The following is a 26,126-nucleotide window of genomic DNA, read 5'->3' as shown; positions in this document are numbered from 1 at the left end:
CTAACAGTCACAGTGCTGACAGATGGTCAAACCTCACGTTATCACAGCCTAATAGAAGCCTGCACTGTGGTGGTTAGCTTCTGAATTGGCTTCTGAAAGGATTGGTCATATATATTAGAGCAGAGAGTATTGAGCTAGAGAGGGAGGAGATATTGAGGTGAGACGCACCTAAGCTTATAGATCTGACAGCCTTTGTTAATAGATTGGTGAACTGATAGATGTTTGATGGAATAAAACTGACTCGGGTCCCAGAAATGCAATTTTTTCCCTTTGCAACAGCCAGTGAGAAACGTTGCTGCAGTGATTCGTCTGAATGAGTCCCTGAATTCACTCCGAGCCATCACTGATATCCCCTGTTGACTGACCAGTCTACTTATTATTACCAAGCTCAACAAAAGTATATTACAGCAAAAAACCTCCACAAGGTGGATTTAAAGAAATCATCCAAGCGTTCATCATAATTGTGACTTTGTGTCTTCCTTTGGGCAAGACTGACTTAATCAATTGCAGGAGCTGACAGTTGTGGCAAGAGGTGTTTAGCTCGGAGACAAGAGAGAAGGGTGGCACGGACAGACGCTCCAGCCGCTCTCAATTAATGTCAGTGTCTGTTCCAAACCACAAAACTCTCCTCAGACTCACTCTAAAACTTTGTTAGTCCAGTTTAAGCTCAACAAAGCTGCTTTTTTTTCCTTTCTTTTTTTAACTTCCCTTGCACACATCACTAAATGAGCCAATTAAAAGTGAATGAGAAAATGTCTATGTGTGTGTGTGTGGGGGTTGTTTTGCGAGTTGCATCTTGGAGAGAGAGGATGTGGCATTCTGCGACTGAAAAGCCCAAATAGTGTTTCCTGGTGTCATTTTAATCATCTCCATCAGCTCGTTTTGAACAGTTAACACCTCTCAAGGAGGCTCAGGCAATCTGATAATGATGCTAAATGAGTCATGTCTATTAATGAGTTCATACTGCTATGCATCATCATCGTCGCCGTAAATCAACACCGATGTGATGAGTCCTGAACTGTTTTTCAATTACTGTCGTAGTAAACAGAAGTGAAAATTCACAGCTGTAATGGCTTGTGAATAATAAATGGTGAGCTAGCGAAGTTAGGACAAAGCAGACGGACCGCGTTGTCCTTTGTCCTCCACTTGTCTCACTCGTCTCTCTGGAACCCTCCACACTTGACTGCTGAATGATTGGCTGTGAAATGGCGCATTTAAAATCCATGCTGGGTTGAAGTGATTTTGCTGCCTACCTTGATGCCTATTTTGTTATGGAAATTCATGAAACATTAACATAAGCAGCGGGAGTCCAGAACAGAAAATAATGAATCCTGGTGAGAAGGAGCAGCGGCCTCCACCCTTATCTGTGAATTAATAAATACTCATACAGTAGAGACACACAGGGGTCACACCAGCATATGCTCACCACACTTGATGGCCGTTCCCTCATTGTTAACTGCAGGCTTCCCCTCATGAGAAGTGAGTGTTATATGTCACACATGCAACACAGAGAGGTGGTTCAGGATGGACAAACTGGAAAAACTGAAGTTAAATAGGCCTCCAACCAGCAGCTGCCATTATCACAATCATTCAGATGAGACATAACGGCGCTGTCGTTCATCTGTGAAATGTGAAACTCTGGTCATCCACTGTCACTGTCAGATGTTTTCTTAGCATATGGGCCAAGATAATGAGACAGTAGTTTTACCGCACAGCAGTGGGGTCGCTCCTTTACCCCCCACTCTGCTCAAGGAATAAATCCCAATCACATGATCGTGAATGCAAACAGGGCGTCGCTTATTACAGCCTGTTGCTAAGGCAACAGTTCTCTGAAGCAACAGAAGACCCAAAGGCTCCGTTGGTACTGACAGGCGAGATGCTGAAAATCTGAAGCAATCAAGCTGATCTACCTCGTGCCTCATGAATATGTGATCTCAAACATGTTTGGGAAATAATCAAGTCAATGTAGTTCTTCACTGCGCCGCCATTTCACAAAACATCCCAAAAAGCTGCAGATGTTATTAAACATGACACGCTCCGTGTTGGATATCAGCACTTTTGTTACTCAAGGTAATTTGTAACATTGGCCAGAAGCTTCAGAGCATAAAGGTTAATCACGCAGGCAGACGTTGCTGCCAGGATTCATTTGATTACTTAGATATTTTTCTTTGATTAGTGCCGAGAGTTTGTTTGTCTGCAAGAAAACAAATAAACACAGCGACCAAACATACAGTCAAGTGGTGCTGTTTTAGAGCAGGGGTGTCAAACTCAAATGACTCAAATGAGCATATAGTCTGGTCTGGCCGACATAGAGGAAAAAAAGTGGGAAAAAAAACTATTTAGTAGCCGGTGGGCAATATAAGATATTCATACAAATTGCTTGTTTTGATATAAAATGATTCACAAATTGATGGTATCAAATTCCCATGATGCTTAGGGCATTACTGACCACTGCTGATGAGTTTATATTCATCCATCCATCTTCTAACACTTTATCCTCCACATGAGGGTCGCGGGGGAGCTGTGTCAGTCTAAGCTGACTCAGCGAAAGGCGGGTCACACCCTGGACACATCGCCAGTCCATCACAGGGCCTGTTTATATTCAATTCAATTGTATTCGTATAGCGCTCACACTGCGGGTGTTTCTTTGATAAGTTGGGCTTAATAAACCTGTTAATTGGCCCCTTTTACAAGTGGTAGCTTTATCTAAAGTGTTGGCAGGCCTTTCGACAATATATTAAGCATAATTAAACGTCGTTTTACAGTGAATTTAAATGCAGTGACTTAGACAAAAATGTGCACACTGTACTGATATGTGTAAAAGTTCAGTATTCGTGGAGTCACAGAATTGAAATACATGAAATACTATTTTATCTTTACATCTGTCATTTAAAAAAAAAAGTATTATTAATATGGGAAGAGAATAAAAAAAAAACATTTTAACAATTGACTCCAGCTCTCCCACTGCTCTGCTATTCACTATTTGAAGTTAAGTGCACTCACATCAGATGGCTGGAGTGAAAAGCAGCAGGGCTTCAGGAGGAACCTTGTACTCCCTGCAGCTTGACTTTTAAGTCCTTGATCTCTAAATGTGTTGCTGATTCATCCCCAGAAAACCTGGAAACCAGAGACGCCCATGTGAGATTTCACTTTGCTTAAATGATAAAGTGAACATCAGCCGAAATGAACAACATGCTCACAATATTACAGCTAAATACGGCTAATGCATTCATTAATGTCCAATTTAATTACTCGGCATTTAAGAGCTGTTGCTTTAGATTTTTTTTCATTAGGGTTTTCGTTTTCTCCTGACTCAAAAAAGAAAAAGTAGAGTTTTTAATAACTTCCAAGGTAAATGTATTAACAGGGGAGCAACACATTTAGTCTTCATTACTTCCCAAACTGCCCACAGTTGATTATTGTTATATAAAGAGAGGCTATCATCTAAATCTCTTGTTTGAATTCATCTCTCCCAAAAGCACATTGTACACAAAAACATTGCATACATGTATTTAGATCTAATCCAAACAGAAGCTTTTGATCCATATAACAACTGAGGAGGACAGTCGGAGCTAATGATGCAAATTTAACTGAGGTTTAACAGCAAATACTGCTGCAGTGTCTCCAAATAACATAAACACAGGGCTATATATTGGTCCCAGCAGCTACTTAATATTCTTGGAGGCAGGAAGTTCAAATCCCCAAAGTAGCAAAATAAGTTTTCTGCTACACGGCAACTGAAAACACTTATTTCATAACCCAATGAAATTTCCTTTCTTTGTATTACTTTACACTCAACCAAGATGTTTTTTTTGTTTTGAAAACAGCGGTAAAATCATTTGAGCTTTGGATGTCACTCATGTGAATTATTGCTAAATTGATAGTCTGCGCAAGCTGATGGGAAATAGAAACTGTTAGAGAGAAGCCCCTCAACACAAAAGTACTGATCAGTGTTTTTTTTTTTTTAAATGACAACAATGAAGAGGAAAAAAGCTTACTGTGATAACTGAAAACTGTATTTTAGAGAGAAACAGTCTCCATCTGGCCTGAATTTGCAGTGTCACCTGAATAAGCACATTATCAAGTTGGTAATTAGTGCAACAACAGAGAGAATGCAAGAGAGTTTATTAATTTCCTTTTCTCTATACTTTCTCCTGTCATGTGGGCCATCGGCACAAGACTTTCTTTAGTCGGACAACAAATTTAATCTTCATAACCGTCTCGCGCTTGCGGAGTTTAATTGACGAAGCCTCACTTCTTCAAAGCAAACTGGCAACGCTGCAAGTCAATTTCCTTTCAACATTTCAGTGGCTCTCGCTGCCTTTGAAGGCAGGCATCCATAATGAATGGCGTCAATTTTCATCCCAATTAAGAGTGTTTATCTCAGCTTAGTTCACCTATAGTATTGCCTTTGCCTCATGTGGGCGAGATGAACTTTTATTAAGGGCAAATCCTGTACTTCAGATAAAAAACAGCTTATCTAACGCTGGGATTTAAGGGAATAGAGTCCCCCCCCACTCCAATTTGTTTGTGCCATGTTAACAGTTTGTGTGGCGCAGGGTCCTCATGGTGTGGCGGTGGGGGAGGGGGTTTGTGGGGGAGTGGGAGGAGCTTGCAGCAGGAGCGAACTGGTGAAATCTGAAAAAAGGAGAGAGAACATGGTAATGCATGTTTATATAAGATGATGTCCACAGGGCTTTCATCTGGAAAATGGAATAAACGGAGCACATCACATCATATCAGCCCCGCAGCTGCATGATAAGACCTGACAGATAGAATCTGAAAACACACGGTTACTACACAGGTTGATCGACACTACAGTCACATACATAAACACTCCATCATATCTGACTTTAATTTGCAGATGCAGTGCGTGTGCTCTGTTTCTGCTGTGCAATTTCAGCCTCATAACTCACTCTGATGCAAAACAGAAAATCCACCGTTGGTATGTTTGGAGTGAGGCTGTTTTTTTTTGTGTGGAATAGGTACTTTGATATTTCACTACTCAAGTGTTTTTGTTTTATGCCGCAGAGTCGGTGCTTAACAGCAAGCCTGTGCAATGAAGCCGTTTACCCTGACACTACCCACTGCTCAAGTTCAGGGATCCCACCGCTCTGACATGCAACATTTAAATGAAGTCACTAAAGTTTAAACCGTCTCCGTTCCGGGGACAATCACTCGTGACATCTGCCTGGCATGCGACAAGCTAATGGAATGTAAACATGGCTGCTGAAGTGATAGGAACCTTGTTTTTCATTGGCTTTTCACATTTGCAGATACGAACCTGTCGTTGATGTGTTTTTATCAAACAACAATTGCAGAATATTGCTACTCTCTCTCATGACATGATAAAGCACCTAATTCCTGTATTTGATAGATGATTATCTGTTAGTTATTGCTCACAGAAACAGCTCTAAACTCTTGATCAAACATTAACACACCTCTCCTAGTTTGATTCTGGCTGGGGATAAAAGTCTTTCTTTATTTTTCTTGTCTGTCACTACTTCTTGACCTACCCTACAGCAAGTTATTGTGAAGGCCAGTGTGCAGCCTTTATGAAACCCTTCTCTTCTATACGTTTGCTTCCAGCATTATTCTGGTTTTATTTGTTGGATGCAATGGCAAACCTGTTTTTTTTTTTTTTAAATCTTGCCACTGGGACACCACAGTTGCAAGTTGTCAGTTAGAGATCATCATCGCTATCTTCCGCTTATCTAGGTCCGGGTCCCAGGGACAGCAGTCTTAGCAAGGAAGCCCAGACAGACTGCTCTCTCCCCAGCCACTTTCACTAGCTCCTCTGGGGGAGTCCGAGGTGTTCCCAGGCCAGCCAAGCGTTTGAATCCCTCCAGTGTGTCCTGGGTCAGCCCAGAGTTCTACTCCTGGAAGGACATGCCTGAAACACCTCCCCAGGGAGGTGTCCAGGAGGCATTCTAACCAGAAGCCCATGACCTCAGCTGGCTCCTCTTGACCTGGAGGAGCAGTGGTTCTATTCTGATTCCCCCCAGGATGTCCAAGCTCTTCACCTTATCTCTAAGGCTGAGCCCGACCACTCAGTGGAGGAGACTCATTTCGGCCATTTGTGGTTCATCTATCGACTGGATAGTTGAGGTCGGAGTAGACCTTTAAACGGGGTAGGAGGAGCGTGATCCCTCTGTAGTTGGAACACACCCTCTGGTCCTCAACACACTAGACTGCCACTCCACATTCACTGCCACCATTGACCACGCAATGTTGCAGAGGCGTGTCAGCCAAGACCTTTCCACAACATCCATAGTCTTGAGATACCCAGGGTGGATCTCGTCCACTGCCAGGGCTCTGCTACTGTGGAGATGTTTGACCACCTCGGCGACTTCTGGCCCAGAGATTGACCGATCCATCCTCAGGCCCCTTGGCTCTGGATCCTCAAAGGAATACGGCTTGGTGGGATGAGGAGCTCCTCAAAATATTCCTTTCACCAACTGAATATTTCCACAGTTGCACAGTTCAGCAGCTCCCCGTCCCCGCTGTAGACAGCGTGGGCGAGTTGCCGCCTTCTTCCCCTGAGGTGCCGGATGGTTTTCCAGAACTTTTTTCGAGCCAATCAATTGGCTTCCTCCATGGCCTAACTGAACTCCTCCCACACCCAGGTTGTTGCCTCAGGAACTGCCATGAACCGCTTGGCCCGCTGGTATCTGCTTCCACGGACCTACAGACCAGCCATGCCCTGTAGGCCACCTCCTTCAGCCGGACGGCTCCCATGACCTCTGGTGTCCACCAGCGGGTCTGGGGTTACCGCCACGATTGGCCACAGCAATCTTGCAGCCACGGCTCGCTTCAGCTGCCTCAACAATAGCAGAGGTTTAATGAATCATTGTTAAAATGGGCAGCAGCAATTTATATTTTATATATTATTTTCACAACAGTTTTCCATTTAGGGACCAGAAGCACTCAACTGAAGAATGCCAGATAACTGACTTTTCTTTAAGTTAGCCAATTGATAGCTGAATGAATTAATACATTAATAAAAAGATACATACACATAGGAGGATGTAAAAGTCTATTTGGTTTATTTATATGATTGTTGGTTGATGGTTTTCCAGGGAATCTGCTCTGATCAATCACTGGTAGTAGTTGTCATTATAAAATCTTAGTTTAGGAGTAATAAACAGAAGTAACGTTTGACCAAAGGTTTTCTTTTTCATCGCAGAAATAACTCTTTGCTGATAGGAAGAAAAGTTCTGGTCACAAACTCCTTGTCAAGTTGATCAGCGCTTCCCAAAACCCCGAAAATGTCTTGTTTTGTCCGCAAACCAAAATGATTCAGTTTTCTTTTCGAGCAACATTGAGCAAAGAAACGAGAAAATATTCTCATTTAAGAAGGGACGTTAACGCTAACTTTATCAACTGCTCCTGAACTGAACTAAAACACTGTGATGATGGCCCAAGTGAAATAACAAGGCACATTAAATGCTGAGACATAGTTTCCTCCTTAAACTTTATTAGTTGTTTCTGTTATAGTTTAGCAAAGCAAACATCAAAGTATGAAGGCATCATTTCATTGAACTTAATTCATCTGATCTATGGTACTACTGAAAATAACTCATGAATCATACCAACATAAAAAATAACCCCAAAAAGCTGTTGTTTTTTTGTTGTTTTTTTAAATCAAATGAAGAAAAAAACAAACAAACCCATTAACAACAGGTTTTAGCCATTACATGAAGTATTTAAAATTACAAATCATCAGCAAGCAATACACAACCAGGAATTCATACTTGGACCATCTCTTTATGTCTGTGATTGTTGATTTGTGGTTGTATATGAAATAAGGCAGATTCCATTCGATACAGTTAAAGACAATCTGGTAAGGAGACAAGCGAAAAGCGAAGAGGACTATAAATCCTGTTTATGTTGGGGAAGTTCAAAGCAGTTTTCTGGCATGCACTGAAAATGGCTTAGACGAAAAGGGGCGGGGGGAGTAATCGATTTGTTAAAAGACACTCACATCCTCTTTAGTGCGTGGGTGCTGATGAACAGTTTCCTGGTAAAACGAGTTAAGCTGCAGTTAGAACAGCAGTGGAGAGGAGACATTATCAGTGATGTTCATAGATGAAAGGCCTGGAAGTGGCACGTAGCCTTATTGAATCATGGTATCGGTTGATTTAACTAAACGGCGGTGCTCAATCTGCAGTAGTGCGTGAGAAAGACATGGCATGTGTCTGTGTGTTGCAGTCAAAGGAGGCTCACAAATGCAGGGTGTTGTCAGGCGTTCCACTGTTATGTGATGTCATCTCGACTGTGGAGACGATAGTCGAGTATCAAAAGGCTGGATGATGTTATGCATCATCCAGCCTGAAGTGTCAACATGTGGGAGCTGTGTCTGCTGTCCTCTGACAGCGTCACCATGCCCTAACAGTGGGATTAGGTTAAAAAAAAAGACTTTAACCTGGTTTATCTCATCACACCCAGCTGGAAAAATGATGTATGACTCTAACACACAGTGAGGTATGGCTCTTCTTTTCTGGTTGATATGTTCAAGTCGTATAGCAAGGTTTTATACATACATACATATACATACGTAACACACATACTTCAGGGATGAGTGTTTTCTTAAAGGGATTGTTCAGGTTTTCTGAATTGTGGTTGTGAGAGGTATTGACACACTGACAGCACTGACTTCGCCGAGCAGCTCCCCTCCCCCCCATCTCAAAGGGGATGGGACACAGACATTTGATCTGACTTAAAACGTGGAAGGAAAAACAGATTTCTGCTGCTTAACAAAATTCTCTGCCTGTTTCAGTCTACAATAACTTGTATAACAAATGGTTTGCCACTTTTTCTTGCCAGCTTTTCCAGCTGGAAACGGGAGTTTTTGAAACTCACTCCCAGCACCAAAGTCAATTGAGAAAACTAACTCACCTCTGCCTTCATCAGTTCATTCATTTCTGACTTTTATCACATTCACGTCAGTGACCCAAACTTACTGAACAAAGTAGCAGTAGGCCAGCAACTCCCTTGTCTCCAAGAGCTAAAAACTCAGAATTCTTCTATGGACTTAGGTGCAATAGAGTTCCTAGTGTACAAACTTCAGGTTTCAGTTGGTAAAGACTTTCTAAACTGTCTGAAAAAAGCATGAACCGTATTATTAATATATCATACACTAAAGCAGGTGCAGTTCCCGTTAAGTGGCTACCATCGGTTTTTCTTTGTGTCCCTGCTGGCAGCCATGGTTCCAGTGACATTGAGCGTCTGTGATGTGTCCATGGCTGGTTCTGAGAGACAGCAGCAAGTTCAGTGAAGTCAGTGCTGACAATGTGTCAATACCTCACACAACCACACAGAAAACCTGAACTTTCCCTTTTATGAAGAGGGGGGGGCTAAATCAAGTTGGGTATGTGAGCATCATGTGAGAAAATGGTTGCCCTGGACCAGAGTCAGAGTCCCTACCAACATGGACCAGGGTGACACCATTGTGGTTGGCCTTCGCACAGTTTGCTGGCTGTCAGATGAGGTTGATTGTCTTTTCCCTCAGCTGGTCATTCCTTCTTCTCATCAGTGTCTGGATGGAGAAAAAAAACAAACAAACAAACGTAGTCTGAATTTAGATTTTTGAATTTCAGACCCAAAACTAATATGACATTGAGATCTTTAATATCACGGTTTCTCTTTTCTTTGACGTCTGCAGAAGAGATGAGCATGAAATGTAAATTGTGAATTTCATCAGGCACTTTCATTGACACCATTTACACTATAGCCCACAGTTGGTGCAGTGGTAAGCACTCTTGCCTTTGTAGCAAGAAGACCCAGGTTCATGACCCAGTCAGAACTACTACTGTTTGCATGGAGTTTTCCGCCTTGAATGGGTTTTCTCCGGGTTCTCCAGTTTCCTTTCACAGTCCAAACACATGCAGATTTGGGGATTAGGCTCTAAATTGACTTGCTACCTGTGCAGGGTGTACCCTGCCTTTCACCCATGTCAGCTAGGCACCATTGTGCAACCCTGCTCCTATCAATCTCTCAATCGGGACAATAACAAAAGACCTAGTTTGATGATGTCAGGACACAAAGCATGGGATCATGGGAAGTGTTGTTGTCACCCCATGAGAGCTCTGGTGGCAGAATGTGCATCAAACAGCAAACAAAGGGCAATGACAACAATTATTACTGGAATTCAATCTTCTAAAAAAAAAATTCTAGAAAATATGAGTTTTGTTCAGAAAACTGGGGAGTATGTTGTATGTATAGTTATGTATTTATAAAAGCTAATTTGAATTGCAAACTAAACTAAACACCATGTGCTACTTAGCTTCCCTGTGACAGAGATGTCACCACAAGTGGTACTTCTGTACCGAGCTAATGTCAAACACTAAAAATGGTGATGGCACTTGTTTTTCAGCAGCTCTGTAGGTGCTAAAAGGAAAAGGCAGGAGAGAGTGAGACAACTTTCTACTCAATTTCAACTGAACCGTAAACATAAACACGTGGCACAGCCGCCAGTGTGAGTGCAACATCAGGGACAACTTATCCACCATCAGCCAGGATGTAAATAAAACCTTTCACACCTCAAGCTTATCTCAGCACCACAAAGGCAATGAGATGTTACAGATGGTTGTTTTGCTCAACATAATTTATTACATTAGCAGGCCACCTCATTAACTCTAAAACTAAAGAAATATCTAAGTTATTTTAAATGACACTGTTTGTGAGCCACTTTTTGACACCAAACCACAGTCTCTGCAAAGATGATTTCACATGCTGCTGGCCTGTCCTATTTATTCAACCAAAATAATCAGTCCAATATTTTCTACCTCATTCTCAAGGCTCAACATCTCTGTAGAGCCACATGCAGAACTAATTCAGACATAGAAAGTCACAGCACTCTCCACAGATGTCTACTTTCAAATTACACGCTGTCCTATTACTCTGACGCTCAACAGAGGACTGAGAAACAACAATGTGGTATCCATATCAAATATGATTTATTGGCATGATTATTGTTCCCACCGTCTGTGTAGGCTGCCTGTTAAAATAATATGCATTGCACACTTGATTTATTAAATGTCTGATCGTTGGGTTTGCAGGTAATTCATCACACTCAATCTCCAAAGACACGCAGACACGTTTATGCCAAAATATCAGGGTCATAGCCGCAGCACTGAAATGGGTAGTGAGGATTTACAAAATGCATTTGGCCCTGGAGGAGCATGAAAAAACCTGCGTGCCTGCGACCTGCCCCTATAGAGACAAGGAGATGCAGACAGGCGGGAGAAAACTGAGACGAGGTGGATGAAGCTGGGTAACACTGAGCTGCACAGCACTGAGGATTCTCCAGATGAGGTGAATTTTAAATCAGCAGCTGTGGCTACTAATAAGAATCTGCTTATAAATAGGGATGAGTGCGCGATAAGTATGCAGTGCGAGTGCCTTCTCCATGCCCTTACCTTTGGAGTGATTGCTGTCAGTAGGAATTGAATCAGGTTCTTCTGAACTCTCCACATGATCTTTCATCTCCTCTAGACAGGTGAAGAGTAAGTTAAAAGAGAAGAATAGAAAAGGAGAGAGTGGGAAAAATATGAACGATAATGAAGCAATCTTTTGCCTCACAGCTCTGTGCAGAAAAGCATCATTTAGCTAAACAATCTCTCGCTGCCCTGCCAGGCCTGCAAAACAAGCCGAGAGCAGCTCTTTGAAAGGAGCTGTAAGTGGGTTTATGTTTGTAATGTAGTGTTTTTAAATCAGAGAATACATCTGCATTACACTCTAACCATTAAAATGTAAGTGCATTCATTACATAATAGCAGGGATAGTTCTAAGTGGCAGGTTTCAGTGTGGAAAGTTCACGGAGGATAACTCACCTCCGTTGCTGGTGCCAGTGTCATTGATCTCAGAGACATCTGTAATGCGGAGCACATTACAATATTGACATGTTACTCACCTTGAAAGTCAGTTCATACAGTTGAGGGAATATTCCCAAATACCCAGCCAAAAGGCTTGGGTATTTGGGAAAAATAAAAGTATAAAAAAAAAGAAGGAACATTAACCACAAATGATGTGTTCCTAAAGAGTTAGACTTCAAAAAAACACAAAAACAAAACATAAAACCAAACCAAAACAAAACAAATGCGAGAAGGGAAAGAGACTCATGCAAAATTAATTACAGACTCCCAGGCCTCTTTGCTACTGTCACAACTCCTTCTTCGTCACTCGCTGTGCTAAGCTTTGTGCTTTCCTCTTTTACAACAACAATCATCCAAACAGAAGCACACCATAAAAATAACTGCACACCCCGGGTGGATATATGGAATAATGTAAACAAACACCACAGCAAGTTAGACGAACGTGTGGAGTATATACAGCAACGAGGTCATTTAAAGCCTTATAGGAAGCAGGAACCTGCGAGTAATTGCAGGTTTGGATACACAGTTCACAAACACATATAGATGGATTGGGCATTACATATTACCTTTGCTTCACTTGACTGTAGCTGTGGGGAACATACTGTATACAGTATATTAATGCTACACTGCTTCTTCAACATTAAACTGATTTAATCAACCTTTTGGAAGGAAATTTCTTCTCTGCAGGAAACCACTGGGATACAAAAACTGCTGCAAAGCAGGAAGGATGAAGTCTCACCCTAATTCTTTCTTTTTGACTTTTTCATCTAAGGATCTGATGGAACTGTCCAGGGGGCAAAAAATACATTATGCTTTGTAAATGCAGAACTATTTAAAGTCTTGCTCTGGTTATTTACAACTTGTATTTCATTTTCATAATTAATTTGTTGGAGTGAAAAGAAAGTCCTGAGGGACAAAAAAAAAAGCCCAAACTCTCTTGAGTATAGTTTGGAGATTTACCTTATTTGCTTATATTCAGTGAGGGATTAATACCAATAACTGTGCTGGCCTTTGGCTTTACTTATAAATAATGTCAGTTAAATTAATGTTTTTTAAAGTTTTACTGGACTTGCAGCTCATCTAATATTTGCTAATATTTCCTGCTCTGCTGCTGTAGGATGCAATTTTATAACCAAGAGAAAACCGCTGTCGGCTTTGTTATGAACTCATCAAAAAGAAAACCACATTCTCATGTCGAATGTCACAGAAATAATTCTCCAGAAGCGCTCACAGATTTCGCCACACATGTGTGTGTGAGAGAGAGAGAGAGGCATATGTTGTCAATAAGGACACAATAAATGAAGCATGCCCATGAAATGATATGCCATACATTAACACTTTTCCACATGATTACATTATGGATGTCAGAGCTGATGGCAGGATCTGTGAGACGAACCCGATGTTATGAATCGTGTTGGATCTGAGCCACGGTCGCGTCTGCTTTTTATAACGGAGCTAACATGGCACAGGCAGAGCGCAGCAGCCGGAGCTCACTGTGAAGCACTGGGCTAATTCCAGATTCACCTTACTTCCTCTCTGTCTGTCTCTCTGTCTCTCTCTCTCTCAGGTAATAACAGCACAGTCTTGATGCTCGGGCAGCGTCCTCTTCCTCTAATATCCAGCACTGATCAAAACAAAGCCAAAAGCTCAGAATTTCAATTTCATTGCAGGCCCCCGGCTTCTCATGTCTGCCTGAAGCTCATGGGGCACAGCAACATTTGTCTGTCTCGCTCTCTAATTTGACTCCTGTGTGCTGACAGAATAGAGGCTATCATTTAGGGGAGGAAGTGTGTGTGTGTGTGTGTGTGTGTGTGTGTGCTGTGGTAAACACATAAACAAGATAGGAGAGAAAGAGACAGAGAGAGGCAGAGAGAGACAGAGAGACAGACAGAGAGAGAGAGAGAGAGAGAGGAAAAACTGGACAGGAAGAGTCCACAGAGAGATGATAAGGAAAAGAGCAGAAAAACAGAGGACTGAATTGACTCCCTCAGCAGGAAACTAGACAGCTTACACCAGTGGTTCTTGAAGCCAGGACCAAAGACCCTGAGGGAACCTTAACAGTCTCCCAAACTGTTAGGTTGTAATTTACTCGATAAGAGAATTTGCGCAAATATTATGGGGTCTAAGAATAAAATAACTAACACTAGAATGTGTTTTTCTCTATAAACATGAGCGAGCGCGAGTGATTATGATTTTACAGGGGTATCTAATCTGCATTTGCTTTCCATCTGGGAGCAGCAATCTGCGTATATTTGTTAACTGTCAAAATATAATGTTTTAGTAAAGGCTTTCACAACAAGACTAATTTATAAATGAAAGGAGGCCGCCCAAGAGATACACAAAAAAAACCAATTAAAGTGTTCGCAAAACTTTCACATTCTTTAACTTTTCTTGTCAGTTCAGCCTCTCGGACGGTCAGTGAAAGTATCCCAGAGAGAAAAGTCATCAACACAGAGGATGAGAGAATGTGTGCGCGTGTGTGCTCAAACTGACACACATAAGAGAACGGAGAGAAAGGAAGAAAGTTAGGCATAAGTCACCCTTGTATGCAGACAAGCAGAAAATTACATACCCCCATCTTCCATTCATTTATTAGACAAGAGGTAGTTAACATTTTGTTGGTCAGCACCGGTGTACTGCCGACCAATATACAGCCACATAGAAAATGTGTTCAAATATAACTACAGTGTCAACCTTACGTATAAAAGGTCATTTTAAAAACAAGATGATTTTGTTTTTCTAAAGCAGCGTTTGTCTCTATCTGCAGCAGTTTTAATATTCCTGTCATTGTATCTCAGTCAGCCCACGGGGGAGACGGTCCCTGTGGGTCATCCAAACTGCAGCATGGGAAATGTCTCTGCTTAATGTTCCAGACAGGAGCCTTGAGTAGAACAGGAGGTTCTTTTTGTCCCTCAGCCACAGGACATCTCACCGTCTTTTATTCAACTCCCTTTTTTTCCCCGCTACAGCAGAGAAAGAATAAAAATCGACAGAGGAGAGGAGAAGTTTCTGGCCACACAGTCAGTTCCCGAGGACAATTCCCTCCGTTCATTTGATCCCCAAACCATGACTCGGCGAGTTGATCTACTGTGTCTGAACATGTCCCGGAGCTTTGATCCAAGAAAACTCACACAGGTCTCCAGATGCACCTGCTCAAATATGTGATCACAACCTTTGTCCTGGAGCTAGTGAAAACCACAACAACCTATTTTGTATTTTGCATCTGAGAGCTCCACTACAGTATGAATCAAATTAAAATACAACTGAAAGACATTTAGTGGCGAGGTCTCTTATGCTGATCATTAAGTGTTTCTATTTTGCACAAGTTGATCAAAGATCTGGTAACTGTGGCTTTCATAAAGCACACACAGCCTCTGCTCGCTCATTAGTGCTTCATTTTGAGAGAATACGATAGGAAAATGTCAAGGTCAGTACCAGTGTATTGAGAAGCTCCACTCCCTTTTTGAAGATGAGGGCAGAATTAATTTCCGAGTATAAACTGGGTGGTCTATGAGGGACTCTGGCCTGGTCTGCATTAGGCCATGTATATTAAACAAGTATCAAAGAGCCCCTCATTGAACAGTACATGGACTAATAGCTCGGGGTCTGGTATGCCTGCTGCAGAGAGAATTACAGACATCTCCGCGCTCAAAGCAAAACAAGAGCACGTGGACCTCGACAAGTGCCCAAACAAAAGAACTAATGAGCTGGTAAATGTGGAAAGCAGCCCATTTTCATATGGTAATGTTAAGTTTATTGTGCAGGTCCGTGGACATAGCTTAGCTGCATGAGTTGCTGCTCTAAAACATAAAAAAGAGGACTTTGTCAGAAAGGGGGTGCAGTGTTTGGTAGCTGTAGTTTTCTTTGCTATGAGATGAAGCACTGTCTGACAACCTGAGCCAATTACAAAGCATTGAGCTGTGACCCGCGGGCTAGGGAGACGAAAACAAGCCTGCTCAGTAAACACTGTGACCGCCCCCTTTCTAATGCCATCCTCCTGAAAAACCAAGAGCCTTCATTAATATTCCTCTTTTCTTCTGAGGGGCTGGCTGAGGGGTTGTGGACACTAAGCAGAGTTGTGCTCCACTGCGGGTTTGGGTAACCTTGCAGTGGTGGATGTGGTGAGGTGGCTTTGACTTGGGTCAAGGTTCTCTAAACTGACTGAAAAGGCCCAAGCTCATTACACAGGCCTGGGCCATGCTTGACAAGATGAGAAAAACACAAAGTACTCTGAATGACTGAAAGGAGAACAGGACATCTGCTTGGGGTTAAGCCACAACTCACAGAAACTGGGGGTGATTAGACGGCAGAAAGAGACAGCAAGAGGGACGGCAAGAGGGAGAACAGCTGACAGCATATGTTGCAAAAGATGAGTGGGAAATGACCACTGGGAAACTTTTGAAAAGGCACAGGGTCAAAAAAGAATGCTATCCTCACTGGCAACATTGCTCACCCCTGATCTCTCCTTTTAGTCTTTTTTTACTCCCCCACTTTGTCCAAATGTTGTGGGACAGTCACAGTGATGTGTCAGAAGATAAAAAAAAAACAAAGAACAGCAAGAACACTGAGATGCACAGAGATGAATGGAGTGAGTGAATAACTGATTAAGAAGTGGGAGAGGAAGCCAACACAAAAATAGACATGGAAGGGATAAAATGCAAAAGAGGCCTCCCCCTGTGTGACCTACATACCTGCTAAATCTGCTGTCAGTGGTGGCCTGCTCTTCTCTCATCACTCCCTGAATTACTTTACATAATCTTTAGAGTCTCCCTCTCTACCTCAGCTCCTCATTACCTATTGTGATTTACTCTATCAAGGCCCAGGCAGACAGTCCAGTGGGTGATTGGCAAGTGTGGTACAAGGTGATGTTGAGAACCCCCAGTGCTACATTAACATGAGAAACGCCACAGCTGGGGAAGATGTCGAAGCAGCATACATACAGAGGAGGGTGGTTGTGGGTCAGCTCGGGCCAGCTGACTGATTAATAGTCAAAGTGATGCCTCAAGGTTTTCCACAGGAGATCGTGGATCAGAGTGGTCAATATAATCACAGAGCTTGTGGAGACTGCAGTGAAAAGCTGTCCATAATTTAAGGGTCAACAAGAGAGCAGCGTGAGTGGAAGCGCTCATTGGAAGTATTGTGTGTGTGTGTGTGTGTGGCGGCAGCATAGCATGTTGCGTGTTTCCACTAGCGCTACTCGACTCACCACAGAACGGCACGGCACGTTTGTTTTGCTTTTCCATTAGCAATACCTGGTACTTATTTTAGAACCTGCTCAGACAAGGTTCCAAGCGAGCCGCCAGAGGAAGAGGCACAAGAATCAAACAATGCCAAACTGTAGATCAGTTAAAAAGGATACTTCATCGATTTGCATTTAGCTTTGTCTTACTAGAATAGGGGTAGTATGCTTGAAAAATTGTGCTTCCCAACCTCAGTTTCCCTTGAGTCGAGAAGTATCTTGTATATGTCATTCTTTTTTTTGTTACATGCCCACCAGTGACTAACTTGCGTTAATCTCCAACATTTAGCACGGAAATGTCGCATCACAAACCCTGCCGTTGTATTTCAGTGACTGTGTCAGACAGACTCTGTGCTCGGGTCAAGGAGGAAGTACTGAACAAATCTTTATAATTAACTGATTCTAATGATTCAGTACATCAAAAATAACTGCTTTACAAGTCACTAGTCACTAGTTTGTGTGTGTGTGTGTGTGTCGTGTGACTCCGCTCACGTTGAGAGATACTATTTCGTAATGGAAAGTAAACCAAACCGTGTAGAGGCATGGTGAGGTGGTACTATATAGTGGAAAAATGCCAATATAGAGCTAACAGAGATATACAGTCAAATGACAGACAATGAAGAAGTGACCTCAGATAATGCCATCATGGCATCATTTACATGACTTTACCTCATCACTGTTTGCTGTATAATTACAGTGTTACTGTGGGAATAACATCAATTTCTGAGTAATGGCCAATTATGTGTTTAGTGAGGTCACAGTGACCCTGACCTTTATTTACCAAAATCTACTTGTGTCGTTTCAGAATGGTGAAAATGCCTTGAGGAGGAAATATGGCATAAGAATGTGATGTATATGGGGCTGTGTAGCATCACATGTAGCATCTGAAGATACGGCGTAGAAGAAACCAGAGGTGTTTTAAACCATGTGTCGTTACCAAGCAAACAAAACCTGGAAGCTGCTGAGATGACTGACGCTGCTGCAGCCTCACTGAACTCCAATGGAGAAAATGGAGGAGGAAAACCTCATTCTGTCTACATATGTACATCCTTTTCTTCAGACACAAAGGAAATGTGAATTTCACCAACTAATCCTGGAGCCGTGACTGGATGATTGAGGTGCAAAACTTATATCAGTGTTGACAAAGACTGGTTTGACTCATTACTTTGGCCCGAGCATTAAAAGCACACACATGATGCATTCTAAAAAGCTGAGATATTTTCTTTTTTGTTATATCGTATGTGTCTAGCGAAAGAGGTTGATCTAATTTGTCTGCATGTCTGACGTACATCTGCACTGAAATGAATATGTTTGTGTACGAAAAAGACACTTTAAGTCAAAAACAAGCATGTGAGGACTACTCAAAAATACAGTATAATGCCTCAACAAACTAATTAATGTTACTGCGAATTTATTTATCGACTAATCAATTTATGGAGTAATGATTATATTGCCAATGTCCTGCTGTATTTTTTATGATTGCATCATAGCATCAGTGAACTCACAGAGGAGAGAAAAGAGAAACAGGTCAGTATCTAAAGAACAGCAGTGATTTAAGAGAAGAATGACATTTGTAGTCCAAAGGGATAAACACTTAAAGTCGCAGTTGTCATGTCAAAGTCTCAAAGACTATTGTTGTCAGTATCTCGCCCGAGTTTATTTCTGTTTCTCACTGAATTACTGCCACCATCAAACCTTCCTCACTGCCTCTGGGTGACAAGCAACACATATAGAGATCACTCATCACTCAGACAGTGTCATGCATTTGTGAGTTTTTAAAGGATGTGTGTGTGTGTGTGTGTGTGTGTGACTTCTCAAACACACATTGTTGCATCTCTGCTGGCTGATAAAAAAAATCTCAGTGTGGTTGTTGGGAGTTGATTCATTTGCTGTTTCTGTGATTTTAACAGGGAGGGTGGGGACACAATGAGAGCGCTGATCAAAAGAGTAACTTCAAAGCTGGACATAAAAAGTGTGTCCCTCATTGCTTGTTAGAAGACCACCCGCCCCCCTCCCCCCCTTCCGTCTTTGAAGCAGGCTTCTAGGACATTGGTGACCAACATAATGGACATGGTGCCCATTGTTGATGTATTATCTATCTCCAGCCACATGAACAGAGTCCTGTGTTTCTCATCAGTCGGACGACTTTAAATATGTTGCAGGGAACGATGGACAAAGAGCCAGATTCACTCAGACTTGAAGGGTTTTTAAAGAAAAAGAAATATTCCTATTTTGGAAAGTAAAACATTTATATTGTAATCGCCAAGAAATTAGATTGCATGCTTACTGAATAGTAACCTAAAACTAACAAAGCCTGTCAGAGCAATCAGTTAAAGCCAAAATGGAATTCAGTGATAAAAGCTGCATTAATACAGATAAAGATAGGACTGTGGGTAGACTCCTCCTCAGCGTCCACACACAAGGCCTCAGCAGGGCTGTGATTGGCTTAGCTGCCGTTCCTGGACTTTAACAGACGGCGCAAAAAAAAGCTCTAAAACACAAGCTTAGCCTAATGTCTTCAGCCAGTGGCAGCTTGCTCCCTGAGGAGGCACTCAGTGCTACAGTATATAATGTTATTCCAAAAGTTAATTGTGTGCTGACAACTCATAGCCATGGGAAAGACCACATTGCTCTCCAGAATTAGATTTACATTGTCAGTATCCCAGTGTTCACAAAAGGCCGAGACCAAAAGGCACAAAACAACCAATTAAGCAAACCTACAAATCCTTTTTGCAATAACACAAGAAAGAACATAAATGCAAAGTGCACCTGAACAACAAATTCTGAGAGGAATATACTCACAAATTCTGGGATAAATTATTCAGCTGCCAAGAAGATAAAAAAAAAATGTTTTGTATTTGTAATGAATTGATAAAAATTACACTCTGTACTTTTGATGCTTTGAGAAAAGAGAAATGCCACAGGGTCTCTACACTGTTATGGTTTTGTGTGTACCTTCACACTACCAATGAGAAGCCTGCTGGATTTCAGAGAAGCCATTTGTGTCTGCATGTGGTTCGGGTATACTGTACCACAGGGAGAGTAAAACACATAGAAAATCAATAAAATCCCCCCAACTAACACCTGCAAACAAGAGGAATTAAACCAACTCTCTTGACAGTTGTTAGAAGGGGATTTGTTGTGCCTTCATTTAGATGCATTTTTAAATGTTTGCCGATTGTGAAAGGCAGAGGGTACTATATGATGTGCATGTGGTTTTTCCGTACCATATGGCACTTGAGGATGCAGCTGGGCTTTCTGCTTTGAGCCTCACATGCGGAGAGCTGAGAGTGGTTGCAGCACAGTGCTAAATAAAGCAGTTGTAGCCAACAATATTTAACACATCCTAACCACCAAGGTAATAAAACATGTTGAGCCAAATAATCATGAAATTTAAGACAATCACAAGGGGAAACCCTGTGGACGATGAGGTTTTATTTGAATGACTGTGATTTTGTCTTAACAACAACAGGTTTAAAGAAAGAGAAGTAAACAAGAAAAATCAGGGTGGGGGCAGAGCAGTAAGAACATCAGGTCCAGTAGCCTCTGGGCTTGTGTAATGGTGGCTTGTGTTAAGGCTGGGCTTGTTGTGATGGCCTGCTGCTTTTGTCTGTCTGTCTTTCCATGCTCTTTCTCTCCTTCTACCCTGCAGGTTCCCTCCTGCTTGGCTTTGCTATTACAGCCTGTCCCCGACTTGTCCGTCTGTTCTGCACCCAGCCATGCTCAGGTAGAAGCCACTGCCTTAATGTTTTCTCTGTAGAGCCCTTTCTTTATAGTCTCTATAGACAAGGAGCTGCTTTCATTACATAGTCAGCCTCTAGGCTGACTTCACTGAAGGTAGGAAAACAAAACAGATAATGACACTACGCTGACAACTCACACTCCTCAATGCACGGTTTCCTGTGCATTATATTTAAGCATGTGTTTCCTGAAGAGCAGGACTGTATTAAGGACACATTTAAGAAAAGCTGTCAATAATGTAGCACATTGTGGCCAGTGAAAAAGTAAATCATACTGCACAATAGCTCTGCCCACCACAAACCTGATTTATGTTTGCGTTGGCTTGCTGCATTACATGACGGATGCTCAACAGTCAAAACTTGCTCCAAGTTTGATTGGAAAGGAGGACAAGGTGCTGTTTACTTGGTGGCATTGAATCTGTGCAGCCATTAAATCTTACCTTTGGAACTAAGACAATAGCTATTGCCTCCTGTAGGAAAATCACACTGCATGAAGGAAAAACAATTTCTGTTCACAGCTCAGATTTATTTATTCCTAGCTTTAGGCAAATGCAGTCTTCTTTTAATTTATGGATGTTTCATGAGCTTACTGAAGCGGGTGCTCACTTTCACAAGTCACTACAACAAGGCTCGCCGAGCAGATATTTCAAACACACTAACAATATACTGCAGACTACATTCGTATTTAACGTGCGTTATGAATATTCATGCATTTCAGTCTGAGGCTTTAGAACATCCCAAATATCAGACTGAGAAACTCGATGCCTGTGCAGAGAGATATCCAAAACATATAGGTATAATGGTATAGCGGAGGCGTCGTTTGATTTAAAAAACAAAACCTCTCGTCTGCCTACCTCCGCACAAACATCTCCACAGATTCTAGAGAGATAAACAAAATCCTCAGAAGACAATGTTTTTTGGGGGAATCTTAAAGCTGCCTTTAATCTAAAGTAAAGTCGTTTGAAAAACTGAGAACAACGGGGCAAACTGCTTAAAGGTAAGCATATTTATATGTATTCAGACCTGCAATGTAAACAACAGATGCCAATAAGAGCTATATATCTAATATAAGGAAACCTGTAGACTGAATAAATTATTACACTAACAAGTTCAATTGATGACAAGAGTGAAAATGAATAAAACAGAAAGCAGCTTTCTTTAGCTGTGTGTGTGTGACTAAGATGCTTAGCTGTGAAACACACTTTCATATGTGCAATACTGAGGGATGTGATAACAGCATGGTGTCAACAGACATTGCCAACAACTGGGAGTGGATGGATGTAAATGTGCAAATGCAAACTATGACATTTGAGAAGACTGTGGAGACATATCTGTATTACTACATCCTGCAATGTGAGATCATTAATAGTAGCAGTGTGCCTTGTTCATGCAGTGGTTTAATCCTCTCGCCGAAAACAAAGCTTAGGACATGTTTAAAAGGTATCACGATAACATTTCAGGCATTAAGGCACGGTTGCCTTTCCTCGCTCAGATCACAGCATCAGAATTATCTCTGTGTACGGCCACTGTTCGCACGTTGGCAGCTTATTTCTAAAATAGTAATAATGAAGAGTAAGTATCAGCAGGATTTCAATATTTTGTGAAAATACATATTTTTTTTGTCAACACAACATCAGGCCGCCAAGACGGATTGAAGAGAAGAAAATTAAATTTAAGAACAAATCCATATCACCACTTCTGAGTTATTTGTGAATACAATGTCATTTAATATAAAACATGCAAAATAGATGAAACAAACACACACTACTCATTTTTCATTCCTTCCATCAATACGAGCCATTTTATTACTCCTACACTGACGCACATTTAAAAACTCTATAGCCACGAGCAGGCAGACTGATTACAGTTATTATATTAATAAAGGTATTGGCTCTGGAATCATTTGTTCTTGTCCTGGGATCAACTGTCTTATACTTTTCTAAGCTCAGCGTGCGTGACATTCAATATCTAAGACAGTTGGGTCTGCACTCAGTCCAAGGACCTGCTCGTCTATACAAAATGCAATCTGCCTTCAATCTGGAATGACACCACTGTTTACCGCTCAACAGTGCCACCGTACAGCACACCGCCTGTTGTAACCTCAGAAAGTGACAAGGCGCTGATGGCCACAGGCAAGACGCAATCAACAATCAAGGCTGGAGTGAAGCTTTCCAGTGATGGAAAGCCTGTAGTGTTTGTGGGATGTTTTTCAGCGGCTTTTCATCGAGGATGGAGAAGGCCATCCCAGACGGATCTATCTGCAATGTTCACTCTCGCCCTAAATTAATTGAATGTCAGTAGAACATGAAACAGATGTAAGAGAGTGACTGGTTCAGGCTGAGACTACCTGTGACCACTGACTGTGTGATCCAGATTTATGGGAATAAATAAAGTAAAAATAAAAAATAAAATAAATATTAGATTATTTCATGTGGTCAGCAATACACACACACACACACACACACACACACACACACACACACACACACACACATGATAGGAGCACCAGAGGCTGTAACAACCAAACTGGATGACACAAGACTGAGTATATATATGTATCTATCTCTCTCTCACTGCACCGTAGTTCAATGCCTTACCCAAACAAAGTATTTCTAAAAGCTTCTATCTCTTGAAACACAGATGGTTATTAATAATCCTGACCAATCATATTAATTAGTTGTTGGTGCAAATCTGACAGATCAGAGAGGTTGTTGACATAAAAAAAAGCTACATAACATGTATAGATTAAGGAAAACACAACACATATAAACACATACAGTTTCCCTTTAAGTCATATGTAATTTTGTCATTGTATGCCAACATGTTCGTTTTTATTATCTGTTGAGATTGAGTTTTCCTCACGCCTCCATTGATGTTTCTGAGATGTGCTTTTGCCACGTGAGGCTCTCAGCAGTGCCTGAGGACATACTGTTCATAGTGACAAAGGTTTGGTCAATTAGATCTGATGTGGGCTTAAAAAGAATTTCAGGGAAACTCAGTTTGACAAACGGCAAACAACGAAAACAAAATTGACCACAAAAATTAGATTCCCAAGAATACAAATACATAAAACAAGAAAGGAAAATCGCGTGGACTCAAAGCCACTCAGTCAGACTCTCAATCAAATCATATCAAATCAAAACCTTACCTTCCATCTCCACAGTGGCTGCAGTGTCGTCTTCAGTCTTTGCAGCAGGTTGACCTTCCTCTGCTGAGAAAACAAAGAATCTTTGAATCTTTTAAAAAATGCATATGACATGCAAAAAGAAAGTGGACCTTCTGACTTAAAATTTGAATTTTAAAGTCTTTTGTGTTTAAGTATGTTTGCCTCACTGTTCACAAACACAGCGAGGCTCCAGTGATATAATCCTCTGTCTAAATAATAATACTGTACATGATGTCAGCCCCAATTTCTTTCTCTCTTGGTTCTGTTTATTCTGCCCTTAAGAGATACATTTTCACAGATGTGTATACTGCACTTGTATACTGTGGAAAACCCACTGTAAGGGTTAAACAGAGAGTTTTCTCCCCACTTGTGCCCACAAACTCAAGCTCTCAAATATATGCCAGATTGTTTAACTTATGGACAATATACAAAAATGCATATAATTATCTGGTTGCACAACAAGCTGCTGCTTTGAGTCTTCGATTTCTGCAATTTGACTTTTTTGCGATTGGTAATTCACTACAGCCAGACATCTATTGGACGATATCAGCTGTGAATCACTCTGGTGTTCACTCACACTGTATGTGCCAGGCTTTTTCCTCCATTTTCCCCAAAATGGGAAGATAATTTACAAAACTGACATCATATTCTATTGAGGACGAACAGTGAAGCTGTCGAGACCATCAACTCCTCAGGAAAAGGTTTATTGATGTTACAAATTAAGTGAGAAGACTAATTTTCCCATAGACATCCATTTAAACAGAGTCGCCAAACTGGAAGACTACATTGATTTTTATATACAGTCTACGGTTTTACCAAACACACTGGTTCAAGTCTTCAAGCTTCTTTGCAGTCACCGGTAAATCTTATTTTTACCTGTCTCAGGTCCTGCTTCCCGCTCCACCTGCAGTCTGCAATGTGTCTCTGTCCACCGTCACTGTTGGCAACCTCACCCAGCTTGTCATATCCCTCCAGACTTTAAACTTCTCAGCAGCCCTCCAGCCTGCCTCACTCCACCAACGCAGTGGCTCTGTATTCCTGACAGGCCGGCTCCAGCCCACTCATTCCTTCCTCCTCAAGTTTGCTATAAAAACCACCCTTAACTACTACCTGCTCACACTTGTCTGAGTTCTGCACTTTGAGTCCAAACCTGACCTAAATAAAAGACCATGTGTCTTTTAGAGTGTTCCATTTCTCGACGAAAGTATGTAATTCAAAAATGCTGGTTAATCGAAAATGCAACCCTCTTTATTTTCATGTTGTTAAGCTCTCATTAAGTTAACCATCAAAGTGGAAATATAGAATAAAATTCAAGCATGTCTGTAAATACCTTTGTCTCCTTTGTTTTTCTCTTTGTTGGTGTCTTTGTCTTCAGCTGTGTCATTATTAATGACCACATCTTCCTTTGTCTCTTGATTTTCATTTTTTACTGTAGTCTCTTCTTGATTTGGTTCTTCATCACCAAGATCTTCCTCTGTCGGCAAACAAGTTCAAGCAAAGGTTTCACGTGAAATCCTGTAACTTGTGGGATAATAAAAACAATTTGCTGTCTCTCACTTTGAAATGGTGGAGGTTTTCAAAAAGGAAGATAAGAAGTGTGAGAAAATAATCAGGAAGTGTAGATTTTAAGAACAGCTTATTGAAAAACATGCTGTATTGGCTGGAGTTACGAAGATGTTCCTTAGTTCTGGCAAACTGGCAAAAGGAAAGTTTTATGAACAGTAGAGTGTTGGTTAGTGGAAGCACAACAAACACTCACACACTAACCCTGACCACATCTGTGGTCTCTGGCCTACTGCAGCATATTTGGCTGAATTCACATTTAGGTGTTATTAAACTCTTTGCTTCCCCAAGATCAGATGTGTCAAACTCAAGGCCCGCTAATAGGTGCATTAGGGCTTGTCCTTCTCCAATTTTGCCATTTACACGGTGCATAATCTTGGCACAAATTGAGGCAAAGTGCAAAGGGGTTGCATTTAGTGTCTGAATTATTCATAGGTGTGTTTTTGGCGTAACATCAGTTAAGCCAATCAGAGCTTGTCCTTCCCTTTAAATGCCCGGTGCAGCTGCGCCCGGCACGCTGCTATTTAAGCGGCGAGATGGAT

The 26,126-nt window shown here is 41.5% G+C and overlaps 1 protein-coding gene across 2 annotated transcripts in view; it reads right to left on the bottom strand.

Moving 5' to 3' along the window:
• Window positions 1–7,457: 7,457 nt before the first annotated feature.
• LOC122781772 (ADP-ribose glycohydrolase MACROD2-like) overlaps window positions 7,458–26,126 on the bottom strand; it is a 124,000-nt gene continuing 105,331 nt past the window's right edge. Inside the window, exons 10-14 of one of the 2 annotated variants that reach the window (XM_044045779.1) lie at window positions 25,352–25,495; window positions 24,004–24,066; window positions 11,835–11,873; window positions 11,421–11,492; window positions 7,458–9,538 (exon numbers count right to left, since the gene is read on the bottom strand). In XM_044045779.1, coding sequence (XP_043901714.1) covers window positions 9,516–9,538; window positions 11,421–11,492; window positions 11,835–11,873; window positions 24,004–24,066; window positions 25,352–25,495 — 341 coding nt within the window. In that variant the 3' untranslated portion in view covers window positions 7,458–9,515. The remainder of the gene's footprint in view (window positions 9,539–11,420; window positions 11,493–11,834; window positions 11,874–24,003; window positions 24,067–25,351; window positions 25,496–26,126) is intronic. The other variant, XM_044045780.1, reaches the window with a different exon arrangement.

The sequence above is a fragment of the Solea senegalensis genome, linkage group LG15 (genome assembly GCF_019176455.1).
Source record: "Solea senegalensis isolate Sse05_10M linkage group LG15, IFAPA_SoseM_1, whole genome shotgun sequence".
Classification (NCBI taxonomy): domain Eukaryota; kingdom Metazoa; phylum Chordata; class Actinopteri; order Pleuronectiformes; family Soleidae; genus Solea; species Solea senegalensis.
Note: the sequence above shows the minus strand (reverse complement) of the source record. Positions and strands in the feature narration are given on the sequence as shown.